We start from the raw sequence: 20,374 nt of genomic DNA, 5'->3' as shown, positions 1-20,374 counted from the left end.
GGGTTTCTGGCCTCTGTGGCTTTTTGTCACATTTGGGTTAAGCAAAAAATCCCTAGAATGGAATTCAGGGATAAATTCCAAGGGAATTTATCAAGGGATAAATTCTGCTGTAATTTAGGGCAGAGCATTGCCCAGCTCCTCCAGGGCTTCCAACAGGAGCCAGGTTTGGAGCTGTGAATTGACCAAACCACGTCACCATGTCCAAAGGGTGGAAGGGACTGAGGAGAGGTGCTGACATCAGGAGAACCCCAGCAGGGTGGGAGCTTCCCTGGATCCCTCACTCTGCATTTCCAACCACCTGCAGTAGCAGAGAACCTGTTCCTAGCAGGATTCTCTGATCCTGCACCCATTCCCTGGATCTGTCCACAGTGGGAATCCATCCACAGAATCCCTGTGGTTCGAGGGACACATTTGGGAAGAGCCTGGGAATTTATCCCACCTCTGGCTGCTGCAGGTGCAACCTGAGGAGACACCAAAACAGCCAGGAATTTGGGAATTGTCTCCTTGAATTCACCAGGAATTTTGGGAATTCCAAACAATTATCCTCTGACTTCCTCCTGCCTCAGAGACCCCGTTCATTCCAGATGCAGGTTGGTGTTGTCTTCTCCTCCTCCAGTGCCCCTGGACATGCCCCAGAGGTCACTGAGATCCTGCTCCTTGGATTTGGATGTGTTTCCTTAAAGGAGACATTTGGCACACTCAGATCATTCACCAAGCCATGGAATCACATCCTACAATCCTGGCAAGGGTTGGGTTGGAAAGGACCTTAAAGATCATCCAGTGCCATGGGCAGGGACACCTTCCCCCATCCCAGGTTGCTCCAAGCCCCATCCAGACTGGGAACAGAAGCAGCTTTTGTTGGAATAACCATTAAATTTTAGACTACTTAATGTCTGTTACAGCATTTTCATTAAAAAATATAAATATAATATAAACAATATATAAAATTATATTTAAGATGTTTTTATGCTGGGGATTACCCTAAACTGGACTTGCTTGTGATGGTCACCTCAAGGGTGTTTTCCAGGGAATATGGAAGCCAGGGCATCTCTGTCACAGCTTTGGGGCACTCTGAGCTTCCTATCCCCATGTGCTGACCCTGACTTATGCCCCAAATTTCAGGGATTCTCCCTCAGGCTTTGATTTGTTCCCCTGGCAGATAAATTTCAGAATGATGGAATCATTTAGGTTGGAAAACAACCTTTAAGATCATGAGGTCCAACCATTCCCAGCTCTGCCAAGGGCACCACTGACCCTGTCCCCAAGTGCCACATCCACATGGCTTTAAATCCTTCCAGGGATGGGGACTCCACCCCTGCCCTAGGCAGCCTGTGCAGGGCTGGACAACCCTTTCCATGAAGGAATTTTTCCTAAAATCCAACCTAAACCTCTCCTGGTGCAAGTAGAACCCAACCCTGTTCCTCCTGAGTGACTACGAAAGCAGAAGGAGCTCTGCTGTGGATTTTTCTGGACACTTTCCTCTCTGGCTTTGAGAGAAACAATTTAATTACAGTTTTTTTGCAGAGTCCTAAGAGGGGATTAAACTGGAGTTTCTCCTTTCATGGAGGGGGGCAAGTTGGGATTTAAGTGCATGGAATTTCTCCTTCCATGGAGGGGGTAAAGTTGGGATGGAATTTCTCCTTCCATGGAAGGATGATGGTTGAGCACATTGGTGAAGAGGAAGGAGTTGCAGTAGTGTGAAGTGCTTGGGAATAGGCACAATAATGGAATTTTAATGGTCATTCCATGAGCCCTGGCTCGCTGGTCCTGCCAGTTATCCCTTTTATGAGGTTTCCATGGAAGGGTTTCTTGTTGGAGAACTGGTATTGTACGGGAAGTTGGGGAATCTTGGGAAAATTCAGCCAGATGATGGAGGTCAGATCTGTCACCAAGGATCTGTTGGATCCATCCCTGAAGATGGGACAACGACCAGAGGAGGATGCCTTTAACACAGACATCACCACCCATCTCACCAAGTTACTTTTTCACCAGCTTGAGGAAGGGAAAAACCACTTTGCATCCCTAAAATACTTTAAAGTGGGGGTTGTTGCATTGTGATGTCCCTCCCTCGTGCCTCACAGGGTTCACTGCTTCCACTACCTGATCCCTCTGGCCAAACAAGGGAATTATGCCATCGTGGCCAACGTGGAGAGCATGGACTACGACCCGCTGGTGGTGCGGCTCAACAAGGACATCAGCGCCATCGAGGAGGCCATGAGTGCCAGCCTGCAGCAGCACAAGTTCCAGTACATCTTCGAAGGTCAGGCACTTCCAAAGCTTTCCTCCATAAAGGGTTTTCCATTCTCATCCCAAAGCTCCACGGGGTTCCTTTCAGGGGTGAAGCAGACTGAGGTGCTGCTGTCACCTACAGAGCATCGATGAGTGAGAACCACGTGGGAGAGCTGGGGGAGCTCTGCTGGAGAGGAGGAGGATCCAGGGAGAGCTTCCAGAACATTCCAGGGGCTCCAGGAGAGCTGCAGAGGGACTGGGGACAAGGCCTGCAGGGACAGGACACAGGGAATGGCTCCCACTGCCAGAGGGCAGCCATGGATGGGATCTTGGGAATGAGGAATTCCTGGCTGGGCTGGGATTGCCAGAGCAGCTGGGGCTGCCCCTGGATCCCTGGAATGTCCAAGGCCAGGCTGGACACTGGGGCTGGAGCAGCCTGGGACAGTGGGAGGTGTCCCTGCCATGGGATTGGAACTGTATGGGATTTAAGGTCCCCTCCCACCCAAACCATCCTGGGATTCTGTGATTCCCTGTTTGTTCAAGAAGAGGGAAATGACTCCACACAGAGCCATGGGGACCATTCACATCCTGTGGAAGTTTAAATTCATACTCATGGTCCTCCTTAAGCACAGGCACCTCTTAAACCCGGGTCTGGGATTTACAGATTTCCCACACTGGCTCCCTGTACATGAACTAAATCCTTGATTTAAACTTTTAATTGCCCTCTGGGCTTGCCCAGACCTGAGCAGTGTAAATCAGGCTGGGTTCTTGCTCTTTATAATGTGGCACGAGTGGATGCATCGTTTTGGGGGTGCCTTAGCCCCCAGCTGTGCCCTTCTGACATCCTTCAGACCCAGGAAACTGTTCAGGACTGATCAGAGAGGGGTTGTACATCAGGGGCATTGGAATGCTGCTCATTCCTGCTCCTGGAGACTGAATTTACCAAGAGAAACAGGGAAAGCCCCACCCTGGATAAAAATAAAAATCCTGTGGTTTTACAGGAGCTGCATGACCCATTGCTCTGCCCAGACAGGGAGAGAGACTGGAAGGGACATTATGCAAAGCCTCACTAAAGATCAGTGGTTGTGATAACACAGCTCTTAAGTTTTGGGGCAGTTTTGTGTTTTTACTAAGGAGGTCAAAATCCTAAACTGCACCATGAAGGTTACTGAGGGTTTCCAGGTAAAATCCAATTATCCCTTGATCCAGCTCCCAGGCACCACTTAACAGTGCTCACTTTGGGGTTTTTACCATGAATTATTGGCACTAAATCTCTTCCCCCCTCGCAGGCTTGGGCCACCTCATCTCCTGCATCCTCATCAACGGCGCTCACTACTTCAAGCGCATCAGCGAGTCGGGCATCAAGAAGATGTGCAGGAACATCTTCATCCTGCAGCAGAACCTGACCAACATCACCATGTCCCGGGAGGCCGACCTGGACTTCGCCAGGTGAGCGCAAACCTCGGCCTTTGTCGCTCTCCTGGTGCCCACAGGAGCTGAGGTGGCTCCTTCCAAAAGCCTCAGGTGGCCCAGGCGAGCGGCAAGTTCAACCACTGGAGGTGCTGGTGGCAATTTTGGCTTTCCTTTGGTTGGACAGCGTTCAGAGGGACGTGGAGTCATGGAATCGGGGGGGTTGTTAAGGTTTGGGAAGATCTCCAAGGTCATCAAATCCAAAGGTGGATCAGTTGAGGCTGATGTGAGGTCCCAACAAAGTGTCTGCGCTTGTTGGCGCTTCCTTGGGGCTTCTCCAAGACCAAAACCCAAGCAGGGAAAAGTTTCCAAAGGTGGTGGGTAGAATTTAAACAGGATGAAACTGGGGCTTGGATTTATTCCCAGGTGAGAAATATTTTGGTTTGTTGAAGGCTCAGGGTCACCAGATCCAGGTTGACTTGAAGGGACATCTCCCTCGAGTTCTGTTACCTCAAAATAGTTGTTGGCGCTTCCTTGGGGCTTCTCCAAGACCAAAACCCAAGCAGGGAAAAGTTTCCAAAGGTGGTGGGTAGAATTTAAACAGGATGAAACTGGGGCTTGGATTTATTCCCAGGTGAGAAATATTTTGGTTTGTTGAAGGCTCAGGGTCACCAGATCCAGGTTGGCTTGAAGGGACATCTCCCTCGAGTTCTGTTACCTCGAAATAGCAGGAACAGCAAAATAAACCCAAAATAACCCCAAAACTGGGTGTGACAGACCCCATGCAAACCTCTCCCACATTCTGGGGTTTCTTCACTCAAAGATTGAGGGATAAGCAGGTGAAGGCGAGCCCTGAGCAGTGGTTTTGGCAGCTGGACTCAGGGAGCTCCTCAGCTGATCCTGTCCAGGTCAGGAGGGGACAGCTGAGCCCAGGAGCTGCCAGAGGAAAGGTCTGGAACTTGGAAATGGAGGAATGGGGTCAAACGAGAGAGGTTTGTGTGAAACTTGGATCTGACCCACCACAAACTCTTGGTGCCATCGCTTGGCCACTGCTGCTGGAGGCTGAATTCAGAGGGAGGTCGGAACTCCCTGGATGAGGAGTGTGACTGAGTTTGGGATCTTTTCTGGGCATGGATCATCACTGAATTCATTTCTTCAGGTCAGCATTGGCATGGGGAAGTGGTGGATGCTGAGGCCTGCAGGAGGGGGAGGGAGGAAGAGCCATTAGAAACTCTGCAAGGAATAAACTTCCCAAATGTAATATTTTCTTTCTTGAATGACTGTCCTGTAGGGAAAGAATTTTCCTGATATCCAACCCTAACCTCCTCTGGCATGATTTGAGGCCATTTCCTTGTGTCCTGTCCCTTGTTCCTTGGGGGCAGAGCCTGACCCCCACCCTGCCACATCAGCTTTGTGCAGAATTCTTCCCATCAAATCAATTCAGCAACATTTATTTTATTCCTTTCACAGCTTCATCACTTCCCTCTTTTCTTCTGGGGTGTAATTCCATGCTCTGTTTGATTGTTTAGTTCTTCAGAGGACTCCTGAATGTTTAAATGTTTATTACCCAGATTCTCCTTTGACATAAACGAGGCTCTGGTGCATCCAAGCCCTGCCCTGCTCACCTGAATTCACAATCACCTGAGCGAGGTTCTCACGTCACCCCAGGGACTCCACGGTACCCAGATCTACTCAAACGATTAAATAAACATAACAGCTCCCCTCCAGAAAGCATAAAACAACATCAGGCTGGGATAAAAGTGATTTGTGCCTCTGTGATACGGCTCAGGCAGGAATCTGTAAATGCTCTGTGCAGTGGATAACTCTCAGTTTGGCCTTTTTTTTCCAAGATAAAGTAGATTTTTTTATTTTATTTTATGTACAGGAGCAGTGGCAGAGCTGATGGAGAAATCCAGGGATAAATTCCCTCCCTGCTTCACTTCTCCAGGGAACTGGAGGTTGTGAGTGGGGCAGGAGGCTCCCAGCCCTACCTGGATATTTCTGTGTCCATGACCCTGAGGTTTCCAGCAGCAATTAGCCACAATTAACAATCAATCTCCACACAGCCCCTCTCTCCATGCCTTAAATCTGAATTCTGGAGCAGGTCCCTTGTCTCCAAGTGAACCTGTTTGAAATCAGTTGGTGGGAAAAACCAGACCAGTTGAGAAAGGACCAAAAGTTTTTTAAGGTTTTCCTGAGCGTTGTGATTTTGATTTTTTGCTTTTTTTTTTATTTATCACTTCTGATATGGTCTTCAAGGCTTTTTAGAGGCCTCTGAGAACCCTGGGCATCTCTTTCTCCTCTGCTCAGTGACTTCAGGCAGTAGAAATCCCAGCCAGGGAAGCTGGAAGGGGAAACCCTTTCTCCTCTGAAGCCAAAATCATGTGGAGAATTCTCAGCAAGCCCAGGTAACACTTGTTGGTCCTGGTGAGGCTTTTGCTGTTTAAATCCCATTTTTTCCAAAGCTCTGTAAACCTGCAGGTGACAACAGCAGCATTTGCTGCTTTGGGAGCAGTCCCATGGCAAGGGGAAAATGTGTTTTAAATGAGTTTTGCTTTCAGATTCTCAGTTCAAGGCAGGGAAAGTCTCAGCAGAGCATCACAGGGCAGAGCTGGAGCATGTTTCCACTGGAAAAAAAAAATTAAATTGCCAAGTGGTGTGAGTTTTTCCACCAAGAGAAAGGCTGGTTCTGACTGCTGAGGTGTCACAAAGGATTTGTGGCATTTGCTAAATTTCCTGCAAATATTAATAGGTTTTTCACTCCTGTGTGTGTTCAATATCTAGGCCAGCAGAAATGCAGGAGGTTGTTGGGGCTTCCACTGCTTTATTAAGGAAAAAGCAGGATTTTCTCCCTGTGGAATATCCAGGCATGTGCTGCAAAGTCAGGGACTGAGCATGACTTCCAAATACCTCCAAATTACCAGAGTTTCACACCCAGAATTAGATTTGTGGCACGAAAGGGAAAAAAGCTTCAAATCTGAATTCCTACTCAGGTCCTTCCCCTTGTGTCTTCTTTCCTCCTCTCCCTCTATCCCCACCCAAAATTCTCTGAGAATTTATGAAGATTTCACCAGAGGCAGTCACAAAGGGTGAGGATTCTGCTTCAGACTCAGCCTCAAATAAAAAAATCAGTGAAAAAAAAAAAGCAACTTTCTGAGTCATCCAAGTGTTAGCACTGAGTGTTCTGGAGAGTGAACTGAGGTGGTTGCAAAGGGAACAGAGAGAGCAGGGATGAAATGGGAACATTTTCTCTAACAAGTGTCACTGTGACCTCGGAAATGAAGGTTTCTGAGCAGTGCTGTCATTGTCCCTGGCTCTCAGTCTCCTCCTGCCTCAGGTGGTGGCAGCAGAGGGATCCAGGGGTGGGAACACCCCTGGAGTGAGTTGGAGCTTTCCTCCTGCTGCCATTCCAGTTGTTCCCCCTCCTGCAGGGACCAGAATCTTTTCCTGATGTTGATGACAATACCAGGGGTATTGGCTGGGACATTTCCAGGGACATTTCCAGGGGTATTGGCTGGGACATTCCAGGGATATTGGCTGGGACATTCCAGGGGTATTGGCTGGGACATTCCAGGGATATTGGCTGGGACATTCCAGGGATATTGGCTGGGACATTCCAGGGATATTGGCTGGGACATTCCAGGGGTATTGGCTGGGACATTCCAGAGATATTGGCTGGGACATTCCAGGGGTATTGGCTGGGACATTTCCAGGGGTATTGGCTAGGACATTTCCAGGGGTATGGGCATCCAAAGCTCCCTGGGCATCTCCTTCCAATGTTTAACAACTCATATGGAGAAGGAATTTCCCCAAAATCCCCCCTGGCCCAGCCTGAGGCCATTCCCTCTCCTCCTGTCCCTGATTCTGGACCTGCTCCAGCCCCTCAGTGGGGCTGGGGAAAGCTCCCATCACTCAAAACCCTTTTTTTTTTTCCAAGGACAGGTTGGACAGGGCTTGGAGCACCCTGGAAGATGTCCATGTGTCCCTGACAGTGGCACGGGGTGGCACTGGATGATCCTCAAAGTCCCTTCTCACCCAAACCATTCCAGGATCCTGTGCAAGGGGAGGATGGGAAGGTGGAGGATGGAGGATGGAGGAAGGTTTAGGATGGAGGATGGAGGAAGGTTTAGGATGGAGGATGGGAAGGTGGAGGATGGAGGATGGAGGAAGGTTTAGGATGGAGGATGCAGCTGGAGCTTGAGCTTTTATCAACCCCACGTCAGACCCGGGCTGGGTACCAGGGCTGTGCTGCCAGTTTTGCATCCTCGGCGCTCAGGGCTCCTGTCCCGCCAGAATGGGGCGGTTTTTTGTTGGATTATCCCCAGATTTGTGCTGTTCCCTGCTGCACAAAGCCGTCCCAGGCTGCAGGGATCAGCAATGACCTGCTGCCATCTGCTGGGAGCTGCCGAGGGAAAGGAAAGCATTCCGTCATCCCCGTGCTCTGCAGGAAGACTTTTCATTGCCAAATCTCATTTCTCTGTCTGATTTTACTCTCCATAAATACTGTGGTGGTGCCTGGGTGCCCAGGTTCCTGAGGGTGGAGGGAATCCTCCTCTGAGAGCCATCTTTGAGCTCGATTTGTATGTGGAGAGCATCAGGTCCAGCAAATCCTGACCTGGATCCCTTTGTTCAGAGCCAGGTGTCCCTGCAGAGCTCCTGAGATGATTCCCTGCTGCCTGTGGGTGAGGGAAGTATCTCAGATGTTCTCCTTGGGGCTGCCCTCAAGCCAGGTCTGAATTTGGGGTGTTTAAGATGATTCAGTTTGAGTAAACTCCACATTTAGCTGAGTAGACACAGGGCACTCTATTCCCCCACTTCATAGCTGAGTTGTGAAAGGTAAAAATCCCCAAATCTTCACAGTCTGCATGCCAGGAAGTCCCTTCCCTCCAGGGGATGAGGGCCAGAGCAGGCTCTGGAGGAAAAGCTTCCCTCTGCTGACTGTGGGAAAGTTGTGCTGTCTCCATCACGGATTGGGCTCCTGTGTCTGGAGCGTGTCCTCGTTTGGGCTTGCAGCTTTTAATTAACAAAGCTGCTTTCGTTTTCAATTAAGGACTGGCTTACAACAAAATCCGTATTTTCTGTCCCTTTCTTTTCCGCCTTGTTTGCTCCCCCCTGTAGTTTCCGCTGAGCTTTGATCTCAGTGCAGGTTTAATTAGCTGTAATTAGCATTTGCACTGCATTAACCAAAAATCCCGATCGCAGAGCATTAAAAACCATCCCTCAGCTTGATGGCTTCATCCTCACCTTCCTCCTTCTGCTTCCCAGGGGGGATTTAGGGGATCAGAGGGTCCCTGTGTGTCCCTTCCCCAGATGGGGGCATCCCAGGGATCCACCTTTTTATGGGATTGTTGAAATTCCCGGAGCAAATCACCCATCCATGGGTTTCATTCCCAGTTAAATCTGCAGCTGCCAGGGGTTTTAGGATGGCACCAATCTGTGCCTTCAGAGCATTCCTTGGGGTGCCTCCCTGCTTTCAGGACATTTGGAATCATGGAATTGTTTGGGTTGGAGAAGCCCTCTAAGATCATTGAGTGCAGCACTGCCAAGGCCACCGGTGCTCCACGTCCCCAAGTGCCACATCCACATGGATTTTAAACCTCTCCAGGAATGGGGACTCCAGCACTGCCCTGGGCAGCCTTTTTGGGAAGGGATTTTCCCAAAATCCTCCCCTGGCTCATCCTGAGGCCATTCCCTCTCCTCCTGTCCGTTCCCTGGAGCACAGCCCGACCCCCCGACTGTCCCCTCCTGGCAGGGACTTGTGCAGAGCCACAAGGTCCCCCCTGAGCCTCCTTTTTTCCAGCTCAGCCCCTTCCCAGCTCCCTCAGCTTTTCCTGGTCCCTTCCCCAGATCCTTTGGCCTTTTCAGGTTTCCCAAACTTCCAGCTTTTCCTGTCCTTCAGGAGCTCCTGGAAGCTGGGGCGTGGCCAAGTCCTTTGCTGAAATTTCTCAGCACAGGATGGAGAGGAGATTTTGGAATATTTTGGAGACTTTGGAAGATGTGACTCTGCTCTGAGGAAACCCTGCTCTTCTCCATGGATGTGCTCAGTCCTTCTCCTCAGGGCTGCCCTCAAATATTCCTCCCCAGGACAACCCTTGAGGCTTTACACCCCGTAGCAACCCCAGAGTAAGTGGATTAGAGGCTAAATTCACACAGCACTCCTCTCCCCTGGATGTGGGAGGTCACAGAGCACCCATTCTCCTTGGGGATCACTCCAAGAGCCAGAAGGAATCATCTGAAAACATCAGCAGGCTCTGCAAGGCACCAGTCCTGCTCAGTGTTGACTCAATGTTTTATTTTGATCAGGCTTTTCATCCCTTCCCCGAGGCGCTTTTAATCTTCGCTCTGTAACCTTTAAAGAGAGAGGGTTTGGTGGCCTCTGCAATGATTTTCATTGCCTGGACGGGGATGTCTGAGCTGCTCCGAGTAAAGAGATTAATTCAATTTTCCTAAACTGGAAATGGACTGAAAAACAGAGAGGCTTCATTGACTTTTCCTCACTCGCTTCGTGGCGTGTTAGAGAAACAATCAATGGGGTGAACTTCTCAGCCAGCAGAAACCTGGCGTTCCCATTTCCAGGGAAAGTGGGAATAAACATTTTTAAGAAGTCTGTTTTGGCCAGAGGAGCACGTTCCTCCTCTGCCTTAAAACCATCAGGACATATTCTCCTGGAAATGAGTTACAAACAAATCCCTCATTTATCCCCGAGGTGACAGTCTTTTGCTGATATGTGCTTTCTGGAGACTAATAAGTTTTGAATGTCTGTGGAGGGGGGAGAAAAAAAAAAATCAAAGTAATTACTTTGTGTTCCCAAGCTCCTTATTTGTGTAGGTGCCTGTGTGTTTATCTCCCTCTGTCATGCTGCATTGCTAATGGTAATTAAAGGCAAGGGATTTTTCTTGCTGGAAGTTTTTTCCTTCTTATTTTCCACCTTTAGTGATTTTGGCCTCGGTGACGATGCTTTGCCACCAGCCAATGTAGAAGTGCTTTAATAGGAGGTCTGAGTTCAGGAAACTCTGCTTGCCCAGCTGGAATTGGATCATTTTGTTTATCCAGGCCTGTGGAATGTGAGGTGGGCATTGTTTTTTTCAGGCCAGGGTTTGAAAGCACATCCTGGACCTGTCAGTCCTGGTGGCCACTATCATCATCTCTGGGAAATCGTGGAGAACTCGTCAATATTTGCTTATTTGCACAGAATTTGGGTTGTGGGTGGTGGCACCAAAATAGGGAGAAAACCAACGCGGTCCATGGTCAGCAGTGGGGTGGGATGAGCTCTCCACAGACTCTGGATCCTTGGGAAACCCACCCAGGACACGTTGGGTGGGGTTCAAGGGGTGGGACAAGGGGTTCTGCCAGTTCCCAGCCTTGCAGGGGACTTCAGTTTCTCCCTGCACTTCATTTTCCACAGGAAACACAGAAGACATTTTGTTGGGAAGAGGTTTTGGCTGGGAAGAGGCCACAGGGCTTTCCCCACAGGCCCCCCCCAGGCTGCAGAGTCTTAGACCAGGTCTAAAGTCTGGATCAGGAGGCCAAAACTGCAGATCCAGACGGTGTCCAGGTTCTGCAGAGTTTTTCATCCCACAGAAATATGAGGTTGAGTGTGAAAGCTCATTTTTAGGTCCAGGTAAAGCCTCTCTGTGTGGATCCACCACTGGCTTTAGCAGGATTTTGGATTTTGTGTGCACAGAGAGCAGCTTTGTGGGCTTGCCCTAAAACTTCTGTAGGAACATTCCAGCAAATCCTCTCCTCTCTGTCCCATCCAAGGACCTTCCCCTGATTCCCTGCACTTCCACAGCTCCAAGCTCTGGAAATCCCATCGAGCAAAACACGAGGAGTTGGGCTGGAGACAGCAGAGGCAGCAGCGTGCAGGGATGGAAATGGGATCCAGTGGAACTGGAAATGGGATTCAGTGGAATCCAGGCAAGGAAGAAGAGGGAATTACATTGGTTTTCCTTAATTAAAAGGGTTTTTTTTGCTTTGGAGTAGCCAAGAGTGGCACCTCCCAGCACAAGGAATGGGCTTCAGTGGATCATCTTTGTTTGGAATCAGGGAATCATTTGGGTTGGAAAAGCCCTCTAAGATCATCGAGCCCAATCCTTTACCTGTCACTGCCAAGGCCACCCCTGAGCTGTCCCCAAGTGCCACATCCACACAGCTCTGAAATCCCTCCAGGCATGGGGACTCCACCAAGGCTGGAAAACCCTTTTGGGGAAGAAACTTTCCCTGACACCCAACTTAAACATCTCCTGGAACTTGAGGTTGTTCCCTCTTGTTTTGTCAGCATGGGAGAAGAGCCCAACCCTCAGACTGAGCTTGAGCAAACATCCAGAGCCATCCCATGGGAACAGATCCCACTGTGGGTGTATGGGAATGTGAACCCCATGTCTGAGCTCTCCCATAGGACCTTGGATCTCCTATTTGGGTTAGAAACTGCTTTTTTCTCCCGTGCTTAAAGGTGGTTTCTGTGCTGGATCCTGTTCTGGGAGTTTCTGATGAAATTCCCAACAAGCAGCTTTAAGGGAAAGGACAGATTATTTAAGAAGGGAATTTGTGTGACACACACAAAAAAAAGTGAGGACAAAATAAAAAATAAAAGGAAGAACCATCAGTGTGTCAGGAGGAGCCATCCCAGGCGTTTGTCTGCAGCTGAAGGAAAGGTAAATATGGGATTGTCAGCTGGAGAGGCATCTCTATTGCCTGGCTCCCACCTGCAAATGGCAGCAATTAGGAAAAACGTCCTGCCTTTTTCACAGGAGGCAGCATCTTCCCAGCAGATTGCTTTGCCCTGTCAGTCAGATCTCATTAGGACCTGCAGAGCCTCAGAGCCCCTTATCAGCTCGGGAATTGCTGATCCCAGGGCTGGCTGGTGCTGCTGGAGTCACTGCTCGTCACTTCCCCGCGTTCTGCAGTCACAGCTGCCACCATGCTCTCCTCTCTCTTCATTAGGGTAAGGCAGGAGTGAAGCTTTCCCAGCTGCTGGAATCACAAATGTGACCCTTTGGAAGGGGTGGGAGCGGGCAGGGAATGGCTGGGAGGGAGGAAAATTCTGTGTTGGGACACAAAGGGACACTGAGGACATGGCCAGGTCTGGGCACAGGGTTTGCAAGGTGAGAGAAGGGAAAAAGGAAGAGAAATGGGAAGGGAAGGGAAAAGGGAAGGGGTCCCAAGGCCAATTCCTGGTGGGATAGAAGAGGGAAAAGGGAAACTGAGGAAAGGACAGGAGTAGCAGAACTGACAGGACCAACAGGCTCAAGCCATGACACAGCATTGGGGTAGAGCAGGGATGGCAGCAGGTGTAGCCCAGCAACAGCAGGGTTCCAGCTCTTTAAGTCAGTCTTTGAGGGAGGTCTGGACTGGGTTTAGGAATATTTTTTTCCCCAGAAAGGGTTATAAAGCACTGGCACAGCTGCCCATGGCAGTGATGGAGTCACCATCCCTTGGAAGAGTTCAAAACCATGTGGATGTGGCACCTGGGGATAAGGGTTAGTGGTGACCGTGGTGGTGAACTGGTTGCACTGGACACTTGAATTTTGGCAGGTTGAGATACATTCCCCCATTTCCTCTATAGTTAATTACTCTTTAATCAACAAGATCTTTAATTCATTGATTTTTGGTCTGGCTTGGAGGTTTTAGCCAGCTCAGGGCTGGTGGTGAATGCAGGTGCAAAGCCACACATTCAGCTAGTGAACCTAAATAATCCTAAATAAGCATTTCCACCAGATGTGTTCTGCAGGAGTGTCATCCTTCACCTTCTGCTGAGGATCCATGCCTGGGGATGTGCTGATCATTCCAGTGGTGGGATCTGTCACATTCCCAGCTATCACATCTTATCCTCAGGGTTTATTCCCAAAAAAAAAGTCCCAGGATGGTTTTTCCACCTTTCAAATGCTGAGAGCTGGGGCTGCTGCTGCTGGGGGCACTGGGGACCTTCCTGGTGCTGAAGGATTGATTGATGATTATAGGGGGGATTTGCACTCATGACAGGGAATGTTCTCAACAATCAGCCATCTCCTGGCTCTGGGATCACAGAATCATGGAATGGTTTGGGTTGGAAGAGACCCTAAAGCCCATCCAGTTTCATCCACCTTTCCCTATCCCAGGGTGCTCCAAGTGCCTCACCACCCTCACAATAAACCCTTTCCTCCTAAAACCTAATCCAAATCTCACCTCTTTTAGTTTAAATTTTTCCTTTTGTCCTGCCACTATCTGTGGCCTGTGTAAAAAGTTGCTTTCCATCTTTTTTTTTTAATTAATTCTCTTTAAGGATTTAAGGCTGCAAACAGTTTGGGATGTCACCAAGATTTTATGGGCTCCATGGAGTCAGCTGGGGACAAGCTGCCCCTCAGCATTTTCTGACCCATGGAGGAACAGCTCCACATCATCTTCTTCCCTCCCTTGCTCCCCTTTCCTCCCTCTTCAACTGTGCAGAAAAATCTTATTTGGGGGATTCAGCCTTCCCCATGGTGCTCCCCAGGAGCTTTCCCAGGAAAGGCGTGATCCATGAAGCTGGATTTCGATGTAATTGCCATAACTACCCTCTGACTTCCACCCTTGAGTGAGATGAGACGGCCCAAAAGGAGAGAGCTGTGGTTTTTGCAGTAAAAAAACCCCAAAAAACCCAAAAAAACCCGCCCAAACAGACTGAGAAATTATTCTTGAAGTGCCAAAGGCGAGGGGCTCCGGGGCAGGAATGAGCGGGGAATGCAGATCAGGCAACACCGTCTATCCAAGGTGGAGCCTCTGCTGGGGCTGACATTAAAAATTCTGACTCAAATTCAGGAAACGTGGAGTGAAGGAGGTGAATTATTGATGGGGAGCAGGGATTACCATATCTGACAGATGGAGACTGTCTGAGAACATTTTGCAGAGTGGCATCTGCACCGTGCCTGATTGGCGTCCCTGAACTTTCGCGCGTCAGATGTCGAATATCAACACACAAACTCTGATGTAGCAATTAAATCTGTCCTCTGATGAACCTGGGCCTCGTAGCCAGGAGGAATCCACACATTCAGATAAAGTCCAAATGCCTCAATTCTTATTTTTTAGGGAGATATTTGAATAATTACATCCAGAGCACTGCATTGAATACACGCACGTATGATTATGTCAACATTTAGATATATTCAGGAAATTATGTGCAACGTATCACGTCTTACTCCAATTTTACTGAAGGCTGTAAAGCTCCCCTTGTCTTTTATAATTTGTATTCCAGATTTGAGCTCAAATCATAGAGAAACTCTTAAAATTCAGCTGCCACCTCACGTCACAGAGGTGCATTAACACCTAAAGGTGAAATGGGTCTCTCAAGTAGATCTTCTACAGAAGTCGTAAATCAAACACTGATTCCATGTTGTCATGTGTGGAAAAACAAAGAGGAGAAGGAAAGAAATGCAAATAAGAGCAAGTTTGATGCTTTGGTGGGGAACAGCTTGGATTGGGAAGAAGCAAGATATAAAATATGGCTTTTTAAATAGGATTCAGTTTTCCTTGTTTTCCTAAGCCCAGCCCAACATGGGAAATAGGTGAATTTTTCTGCCATCTGTTAAAAGTGAGGAACTGGGGGAAATTCAGTATTCCTTCATGGAGAATGTGCAGATTTTGGGAATTATCAGGAAAATGTGCTTTTAGTCCCTGGAGGGGCTTTCAGGGGTGGAATCTGGGATTGGTTACTCAAGGAGCATCACTACGAGGAAAAATCTCTTCAACCAAAGAAGGGCAGGGCTGGAATACCCATCCCTGGAGGGATTGAAAGCCATGTGGATGTGACATCTGGAGACATGGTCAGTGGTGGCCTTGGCAGTGCTGGGAATGGTTGGACTGGATGATCTCAAAGGGCTTTTCCAACCTGAACGATTCTGTGATTCCATGATTTTGTGGGGTGGCTGTTGTCAGGTTGGATCCACCCCGCTGGACACACAAGGAGATCCCCTCTGGCTCCGTAGTCACAGAATGGATCAGGTTGGAGGGGACCATGGTGGGGTTCTTGGTCCTTCTCACCCTCAAAGCAGCCTTTGAGAGAACAGAGAAGTTCTGGATGCAGTGTCTCCAAAGTGCCTCGGGAAATTCTCAAATGGGAATTGCGGGAGGTCGATAAATGAATAAATTACTACGGAAAACTCCACGTTCAGCTCTCACATCAGAGTCCTTTGGAGAGCCTGGAGGTTTTGTGCAGTCTCTGGGAGGAGATGAAAAGCAGTTCAGAGAATTGCTGTGCTTTTGATGGCTCTGAACTACTCCACCATCCCGAAGCAGTGCAGGGATTCTCTTCTCACCCTCTGGGGACCAGTTTTGTTTCCAAGGAGCTGCTGTTGCTCTGCAGTGGAGTCTGTCCATAAAAAGTGATGAGCAAAGGGATGCAACTCCAAGATATTCCTTGAGTAAAACTTGTTTTTTTCCATGCAGTGAAGAGTGGAGATAGAAACCCCACATACTCTGGGTTTTACCCTGCACTGACATTGCCTTGATAATATTTTCATTATGCTCAGATTTGTGCTGTCTGACAAAAAAAAAAAAAAACTGTAGTGAAGGTCTGTTGGATGAAAAAATTGGGATTATTGGACCTAACCCACCAGGACTGGCCAGAAGAGGCCACAGCTGTGCTGCACACAGCAGTGTGGGAGCTGCTCTTTTAGCAGTGGTGGGTTTCAATCCCTCTAAATATGACTTTTGCCCTCAGAATGATAGAGAGGGAGAAGCAGTTTCAACCAAAAATGCTGGAAACGAGCAGCAGCTGCCCATAAAAACCCGTGGCCTCAAACCTGGAGGTTTCCAAGCATCGAGAGAAGTCGGGATGAAATGTTCCTCAGACGAGTGGCCCCCACGGAAAGCAAGGAGGAAAGAGTTGAAGTTCTGAATCCCTCATCCAGGAGATCCATGCTGATGTCCACCACTTCTGGACATCTCAGATTTTGGCATTGAACCCATCCTGGTTTCTTTCTGCCATTGTTACTACACTGCCTCGATGGACCTGACCACAGCGACTACAACTTAACAAACCTGACCACAGCTACTAGTGGAGCATGACACACAACTACTGACCACAACTGCTGCAGGCAAAATTGACTTGATGAACCTGACCACAGCCTACCACAAGAAGACATTGACTTGTTTGACCCAACCATGACCAACCCCAAGTAGATACTGACTTGAGGAACCCAACCATGGCCTACCCTAGGCAGACATTCATTTGTGGAACCCAACCATGACCTATCCCAGGCACACACTGACTTGTGGAACCCAACCATGACCTACCCCAGGCACACATGGACTTGTGGAACCCAACCACGACCTACCCCAGGCAGACATTGACTGTGGAACCCAACCACAACCTACCCCAGGCACACATGGACTTGTGGAACCCAACCATGACCTACCCTAGGCAGACATTCATTTGTGGAACCGAACCATGACCTACCCCAGGCAGATATTCACTTGTGGAACCCAACCACAACCTACCTCAGGCACACATTCACTTGTGGAACCCAACCATGACCTACCCCAGCCACACACTGACTTGTGGAACCCAACCATGACCTACCCCAGGCAGACATTCACTTGTGGAACCCAACCACAACCTACCCCAGGCACACATGGATTTGTGGAACCCAACTGTGACCTACCCCAGGCACACATGGACTTGTTGGACCCAACCATGACCAACCCCAAGTAGATACTGACTTGAGGAACCCAACCATGGCCTACCCTAGGCAGACATTCATTTGTGAAACCGAACCATGACCTAGTACAGGCACACACTGACTTGTGGAACCCAACCATGACCTACCCCAGCCACACATTGACTGTGGAACCCAACCACAACCTACCTCAGGCAGACATTCATTTGTGGAACCCAACCATGACCTACTACAGGCACACATTCACTTGTGGAACCCAACCATGACCTATCCCAGGCAGACATGGACTTGTGGAACCCAACCATGACCTACCCCAGGCACACACGGACTTGTGGAACCCAACCATGACCTACCCCAGGCACACACGGACTTGTGGAACCCAACCATGACCTACCCCAGGCACACACGGACTTGTGGAACCCAACCATGACCTACCCCAGGCACACATGGACTTGTGGAACCCAACCATGACCTACCCCAGGCACACATGGACTTGTGGAACCCAACCACGACCTACCCCAGGCACACATGGACTTGTGGAACCCAACCACGACCTACCTCAGGCAGACATTCATTTGTGGAACCCAACCATGACCTACTACAGGCACACATGCACTTGTAGAACCCAACCACAACCTACCCCAGGCACACATGGACTTGTGGAACCCAACCATGACCTATCCCAGGCAGATATTCACTTGTGGAACCCAACCACGACCTACCCCAGGCACACATGGACTTGTGGAACCCAACCATGACCTACCCCAGGCACACATGGACTTGAGAGCCCTACTTGAGCTTCTGACTGTTCTATCCCCATCAGACAGATCCCATCGTGTCCTTCACCCACCATCAGCTCCCAACCATTCCCAGTTTATCAAAGCTCAGCTGCCACCACTGAGCCCCTCCCCAGTCACATCCAGTTCCACGTCACTCGATCCTAAATTAATCTGGGGGTTGCCACAGTGATTGTTGTTCCCAAAGGGAAGCGAAAATTGTGGGATTTTTTGCTGACTGGAGCAATCTCTGCCGCACTTTCTGTGGAAGTGCTGACTCCCTCTTCTTTCAGGCTACATTCATTTCCCTCCAATTTATGCATGAGGCAAGGGGAAAAATCCCTTAATATTCCTTATAAACTGGCAGATGGTATAGATAATTTTTTTTTTTTTTTTTTTTTACTATATGCAGTAAAATGCAAATGTGTGTGGCTTATTTGCAAATGCTGGCATTAATAACTGATATTTAAACAGGTCAGATTAACACTTTTACTGATCTATTAAAAAGATTCTTTTCCAATCATTTGCACACTCAAAATCAATTTTAATACAACATGTAAATTGAATTTAATTTTTTTATACAAAATTGCATTTATCTTCCTGAGCCATTAAATTTACTATTTAATATGTACTTTCCAGCTCACTTGGCTAGAATTTCATTGCTCTTTATCTGTATAAATTTAATTAGCATTGATATCATCAGTATATTATAGAACTAATTAAAGATTTAGATAAGTGCTGAGGGTGCTTGTTTAATACCCTATAAAATTCCATTTGGAGAGCGAGAATTTCCATCTTTCATTAGGATCAGCCAGTTTGGAGCTACAAGGAGTGGCTCAGACATTGTTTTTTGAAGAATTATTTAATGAGCTTTAATGGATTTGTCCTTCCTTTGAGAAGCTGTGTAATTGCTGTGTCTCGGAGCCGGGGCTCGGGGGTGTTCAGGGTTTAAATGCTCCGTGCACGTGGGGATGCTCAGAGATCCCCATTCCCACAATCCTGGGATTGTTGAGGTGGGAAAAGCCCTCCAAGGATCCAAAATCCAAGCTGTGCCCCATGCCCACCTTGTCACCAGCTCAGAGCCCCGAGTGCCACATCCTTGGACACCTCCAGGGATGAGGGCTCCAAACCTCCTTGAGCACCCTTTTCCAATGTTTTCCAAGAATTTCCATGAGGAAATTCCTTCTGAGCCTCCCCTGGAGCTCGTGTTCCCAGCAGGGCAGCGCTGTCCGAGTGATGAGCCCTGGGAGGAAGGGAAAAGGAAATAAGAAGGAAATATTAATGAGAAAATAATAGATAAGGCAGATAAATGGCAGGAATAAAAAGGAGGAGGGAGGAGAGAGCTTTGGGAGGGGTGGTGGTGTTCTGCACGTCCCTTACCATTCCCTTTGCTAATTAATTCTGCATTTAAGAGGTGATTTCTCATATGTCTTTGACAAAAAGCTCTGCAGTGGTGACAAACCCAGTGACAGAGCTGCACGTGGCACCCAGAGGTGTTGGCTGAGGGTTTTTTTTGTCCAAAATGGCTTCATCTGTATAAAAAGCAACCCCCAGGTGAGCTGATTTGTATGTAGGGCTTCATACGCTGTCTCTGTGGTTTAAACTTTAAAAGGGAAAATAATTGGATTTCCTAATGAGGCTGTCTCTAATTAGAAGGCTGCACTTGTGCCCTTTTGAATAAATACACTTGTTTTTCTTGCCTGGCTCTGTACCTGATCAGAGCCCTGCGTGGGTACTGAGTAAGGGGTGAGGGCTTCCCACCTCTGATACTTTTTCCTGCCTTGATAAATGACTTAATTTTAATTATTCTTCCAGCTTTTTTTTTTTTTTTTTTTTAAAGCCTAATATTATCCTTCCATCCCTTGATTATTTATTAAGGGCTGTGATTTGCAGAGCTACCACAGGAGCGTGAAGCACTGCTCTACTCCAAATTCACTTTTATTTCTTCCTCTCCTGTTTTGTTTCCTTTCCCAAATCATTTCCCACCTTGGAATTTTGCACATTTTGGGTTTTTAAGTGTTTTTTTTTGTGTTCTTGTGCTTTTTTACGTTCTTGTGGTAGCACAGTCCCAGAGCCACCTGTGCCTCATGCCCCAAATCGTGCCAAGTGTGGTGATGGGGCAGCTGCTTCCAAGGGGCTGTGGGTGAGGTAAGCGCAGAGAAGATGGAGATCACAGTGATAGGAACATTTTTGGCCTCATTTTGGGGTTTTTTCAGTCCATGGAGCCATGTAGGAACCACGTAGTCCATGCCATTCCTCACCCCAGACACACAGGAGAAGTGTCCAGGTCTTGGTGTGGTGTCTGAGAGGAGCTGAGGTTGACCAGAA

The 20,374-nt window shown here is 48.5% G+C and overlaps 1 protein-coding gene across 3 annotated transcripts in view; it reads left to right on the top strand.

Moving 5' to 3' along the window:
- Positions 1 to 20,374, top strand: part of EXOC4 (exocyst complex component 4) — a 318,257-nt gene that overhangs the window by 291,661 nt on the left and 6,222 nt on the right. For all 3 annotated transcript variants that reach the window (XM_072918507.1, XM_072918496.1, XM_072918499.1), the window contains 2 exons: positions 2,082 to 2,260; positions 3,519 to 3,678. In XM_072918507.1, coding sequence (XP_072774608.1) covers positions 2,082 to 2,260; positions 3,519 to 3,678 — 339 coding nt within the window. The remainder of the gene's footprint in view (positions 1 to 2,081; positions 2,261 to 3,518; positions 3,679 to 20,374) is intronic.

Source organism: Taeniopygia guttata, chromosome 1A (assembly GCF_048771995.1).
Source record: "Taeniopygia guttata chromosome 1A, bTaeGut7.mat, whole genome shotgun sequence".
Taxonomy (NCBI): domain Eukaryota; kingdom Metazoa; phylum Chordata; class Aves; order Passeriformes; family Estrildidae; genus Taeniopygia; species Taeniopygia guttata.
The sequence above is the reverse complement of the archived record's forward strand: the minus strand, read 5'-3'. Positions and strand labels throughout refer to the sequence as shown.